We start from the raw sequence: 5,000 nt of genomic DNA, 5'->3' as shown, positions 1-5,000 counted from the left end.
CAAAGTCACATATACTGTATTATCATATCAAGTATCAATATTCAGTATATTCAGGAACTCAATCATATTAATGCATCTTCACGTGACTCGTCTTAGCAAAAAGCAGAGATGCACAGCGGCACAAATTCAGTCTCACGGGAAGTAGGGCAACGGAGAACCAAAGCGGTTTGTGCGACGCGTCTTTTCTACGTGCGGCCTGAAGGTTAGGCAACTAAAGTGCATTTTAAGTTTCAAGTTCGATACTATTTTTATTTATTTATTTTACCGGCGCTGTATATCAGATTGTAACAGAAGGGAGAAAACCAAGGGAGAAAAAATGAAATGTAGTAAGATTACTGTGCTAGCCTGGCGCACGCTGACAGCACGTGCAGTCTCCCTCTCCCTCCATCGTCTTTGTTTATACATGAAAAACTTCCAAAACATAAATTTCGAAAATGGATATTCAAACAAATAAAACTCACCCAGAGTGTTTTCAAACTTTAATTAAGTCAAGTTCGACAAAAAAGGATAATGGGAAGGGGGAAAAGTAGTTTAGGCTGCGGAAGGGAGAGGCTGTAACTCTCCCTCTGACAGCCTGGTGGGAACTGACATCCACGAACCAGCCTTTACGAGCCGGGGACGCAAAGCTGGTCACATGCGCCGGAGATGCGTCACACTCGCACGTTGTGACATATTCTAACATTTTGATCTACCTCATTCTTTGTTGCGACTTATTATCGCCGCTTAGCTCTCAACTTGTAGACTTCCCATTCTCTCGCGTTCTAGAGCATTATCACTGCCATCTCGAAAGTGTAGGATTTATTAGTTAGAATACCCAAGAGCGAAAATGCAGTCGAGATATGACACTCTACACGAAAAATCATAAAATCTACGAGAAAATATGGAAATAGACGTGTAGGTGATTCAACCGAGTCGTGTGGACGTTCCTCTTGCCCGATTGGCTGAGCGCGAGTGACGTCACTGTCGCCACACGCTACTCACTCCTCGCATTCAGTCAGAGTCTGTTTACTACAGACTCAGTTGCCCTTTTGCCGTGCGTGGATGAAGACGCGCCGCTGCGTACCGCGAGTGTTTTCTCATGGACTCGGCCTGTCAGCACGACGGCAAAATGTTACCCCATGCAAATTACGAGAGAATCCCTGTACAGAGCACGCGAAGTGCCGTCTTTGGATCTATGCTTGTCGATGACAAGTCCAACACGCCGTATTCAGACGCTACACAGGTAAGGCTGAAAAATCATACGAGTTTTGTGGACTTTGTTTCTGGAGGCCTGTCGCTCCCTGCAGCTCTGCGCCGTGACGCGAGGATGACACCAACCCCAAGTGACACTGCCAAGGGACTCTCTCTCTGGATTTAGATCAACACATGTGTCGATGATTTGTTATATTACTGGGCTGAAAGTTGCGAGGGACGATTTGATAGTGAGGGGCTAAGGAATAACAGGATGCATGTGTGTTGTTGTTTTTGACTACTCCCGAAGTAGGGTAATGTGTCAAGTATTAATGGGATAATTTTGTCATATCTTACTTTTTATGGAGCTTTAACGCTAATGATCAGATTCTGGACATCGACCATCATGAAATAAGCGCCATAGGTTTAATACACGAGAACTTGGGTCATCTATCGGAAATTTCAAGCGAGTGATGAAGCATTTTTGAACTTTGGCCGACACGACAGATCATCCATCGGTGCCAACGACAGCCTTACGACGTCGAAGTGTGTCGTCACGCTTATCTTTTCCCCAAGAATATGTCACATTTCCTGCAATTACTGTTCACACGAGATTCGGAAACCAGGACTCGCTCAGCAGTTTTACTTAGGGAAGTCGGGTGGGGGATAAACTTAACGTTAAGAAAGAAGTAGAATAACACACAGGAAAACAATAAATAACGTAATTCTTTCGAGGAACTACTTCCATACGTGCATTGGAAAAGGTATCTTTGAGGCCACGGCCAAATCGCCTCTATCCCTCGTGGCCAAGGAAGCAACAGTTTACGTAAGTCACAGCATAGAGGTCTAGCTAGCAGATCCCACCCGATTCTTAGTCATTTCCTGATTCAACCACTTTATCTGATAGTGAATCTAGTGCGTGACATATTTAGGTGTAGTTGATTAAGGATAATCAATTCGATTATGAGTTTTTTTTTTTTTTTTTTTATTTTTGTTGGTGGAGGTATGGTTGGACGTAGGCCTATGTTTGTTATTATTATTGTTGTTGTTGTTTTTGTTTAGTTTTTTACTTCTCCGAAGTGTTCCTTCTTCGCATCGACTGTTGTTGGGGTGATAAACAATTTTGACACCTGGCACGCAGCGTGGGTGACATATCGTGCCACACACTCACTCACTTGTTGATAACGGCTAGAGGGAGAGATAACATTTTGGGAAAAGCTCGTTCAGTTTTAGCTTTTTGGTTGCGTTCAATTTGTGTTGTCATTTCGTTCATCTTTGGTGGAGTGTTAGACGTCACTTTATGTATTTCTTTAATTGATTTTGCATACGTCGATGAGGTTTATGATATGATGCATGTTTGTAATGTAGTTCACGTGTTCAGAAGAGAGAGCGTGAGTGAGTGAGTGAGCGAGTGAGTGAGTTGGTAGAGATATGGAAATGTCAACTGTTTATCACGTGTCTCACATACTTCGCTCGTGTGAGGAAGAGGGATAGTCTTTGTGAAGTCGATTCCACTTCTGCGATAAGAAAAGATAATCAAGATAACTGATTTAGTTTGATCACGAGTACATCAAAGACCGTGAGTGTTCGAATTATTATTTTTACTCCTTGAACGCACATACAAGTAGCCTAATTAAGAAGTTCATTAACCTTGAAGGAATGCTTATCGGGAATGAGTGTTAATGAGATCACCCACCTTCAGTGCATGTTGAAGCTTTAATTGCCCTAATGATATTTTCAATACGCAAGCTAAATTACCGTAATTGTATCTAACTGTAACGGTTCCTTTGTTATCGTTGTAGTAAAGTTAAAAAGTTAAAAGTGTGTAAAGAGAAATATTCTTACTAAAAAAATACATATACTACGTCGGAGGTTCAAAGCTTGTTAATAATAAGACCTTGAAAAAAGTCACAGAGATTGAGCGTTACGAGATTGTTTGCAAAGGTCACCTATATTTTATCTGTGTGTGTGTGTGTGTGTGTGTGTGTGTGTGTGTGTGTGTGTGTGTGTGTGTGTGTGTGTGTGTGTGTGTGTGTGTGTGTGTGTGTGTGTGTGTGTGTGTGTGTTTATGCACGTAGGATTGATGTTTATAATTAGATTTTATTAGGAAATACATAGAGATATATATTTTTTCTAGTGATAATAACTACGTACTCCAGCATGCAGTTCCCAACGGTAAACACCTACGACCGAACCCCCTCCCCCCCTCCCACCCCTCCAACCCATCCTACAGCTAAACAGGAAACACATTGACGAATGTAACGAAACAAAATAAATAAATAAATAAATATCAATAATAACCTCAAATTCCACCCGAAACGTGACCAGAAAATGGGAAATAACAACAACAACAACGCACTCCTCTCTCCCTCTCTCTTTCTCTCTCTAGGCTTCGCTCGCGCCTTGAACGAAAACTTGTGGAACTGGCGCGGGTGTGAGAGCGAAATGGAATAACGCAGTTTATTAGAACAAACTCCTCCGTTCAAACTATATATATATATATATATATATATATATATATATATATATATATATATATATATATATATATATATATTCGATTCAATATCTTTTCGTGTTCTTAGGAATGTTAACGTGGGGGGTTGGGGGTGGGGGTGGGGGTGGGGGGTGAGACGTAATTACTGTTGACGATTTGAAGCGTTGAGGGAAATAGGGAAAAAAAAGAAATATTCATCACTTCGCGAGTGAACTAGATGAATCATTTAATAAATTACCGTCGAGGCAAACGTTATGTTCGGATTACGTCACTCGCGTTCACAAAAAAAAAAAAAAAAAAAAAAAAAAAAAAAAAAAAAAAAAAAATATATATATATATATATATATATATATATATATATATATATATATATATATATATATATATATATATATATAAACACGTCAAGAGAGGAAAAGTAAAGGAGGAAGGAAGGAAGGAGAGAAAGAAGAAAGAATAAAAGGAGAGATGGATAGATAGAGATTGATAGATAGATAGATAGATGTGTAGATAGATAAAGAAAGAAAGGGAGAAACAAAGAGAAGTGAAGAGAAAGAAGGAAAGGAAGAAAGGAAAAAAGAGCGAAGAGAGGAACAAGCGCAACAAACAAACGTGCGCTGTACGTTCGCCGCTCACTGTTGCTGAGGCTAAACCTTTCCTCTCTCTCTCTCTCTCTCTCTCTCTCTCTCTCTCTCTCTCTCTCTCTCTCTCTCTCTCTCTCTCTCTCTCTCTCTCTCTCTCTCTCTCTTACTTTCTTCCTCTCTTTCTTTCTTTCTTTCTTTCTTTCTTTATTTCTCTCATTTGGAATTTGGAATCGGGATTTGTACTTTGTTGTTGTTGTTGTTGTTGTTGTTGTGTGGGGAATACGTTTTTTGCTAGTTTATTCAACAGTTGGATTTTTCTTTTTAATTTGGTGTGATGGGGTTTAGATGCAGGAAGGGAAGAACGTATACAGGAATGGTATTGATAATGCATAAAAAAAGAAAAAAAAAGTTCATAAGTAATAAGTAAGTGTCATGAAATTCCCTCGTCTCTTCTCCTTTTCCTCTTTACCCCTCTCCCTATCCTTCTCCCTCCCCCTCTCCCTCTCCCTTCTTCTCTTTTCTCTTTTTTCTCTCTCCCTGACTCTCACCCCTGCCTCTCCCTACTCCCTCTCCCTTCTCCCTTCACCCTCTCCCTCTCTTTCCCCTCCAAAAACATAACGGTATGAGAACGGTGAGGGAGGCATTCCGCGCAAAATGCAGTAGTTACAGCAGTGGGAGAAGGAAGGGGAAGGGAGGGGAGATAGGAAGGGAGGGAAGGGGAAGGGGAGGGAGGGAGGGAGGGAAGGAGG

The 5,000-nt window shown here is 40.9% G+C and overlaps 1 protein-coding gene across 1 annotated transcript in view; it reads left to right on the top strand.

Moving 5' to 3' along the window:
- The first annotated feature begins 1,015 nt into the window (after positions 1-1,015).
- Positions 1,016-5,000, top strand: part of LOC119573240 (transcription factor Sox-3-A-like) — a 10,832-nt gene continuing 6,847 nt past the window's right edge. The window contains exon 1 of the mRNA XM_037920370.1: positions 1,016-1,222. Coding sequence (XP_037776298.1) covers positions 1,079-1,222 — 144 coding nt within the window. The 5' untranslated portion in view covers positions 1,016-1,078. The remainder of the gene's footprint in view (positions 1,223-5,000) is intronic.

This window comes from Penaeus monodon, chromosome 5 (genome assembly GCF_015228065.2).
Source record: "Penaeus monodon isolate SGIC_2016 chromosome 5, NSTDA_Pmon_1, whole genome shotgun sequence".
In the NCBI taxonomy this organism is placed as follows: domain Eukaryota; kingdom Metazoa; phylum Arthropoda; class Malacostraca; order Decapoda; family Penaeidae; genus Penaeus; species Penaeus monodon.
Note: the sequence above shows the minus strand (reverse complement) of the source record. Positions and strands in the feature narration are given on the sequence as shown.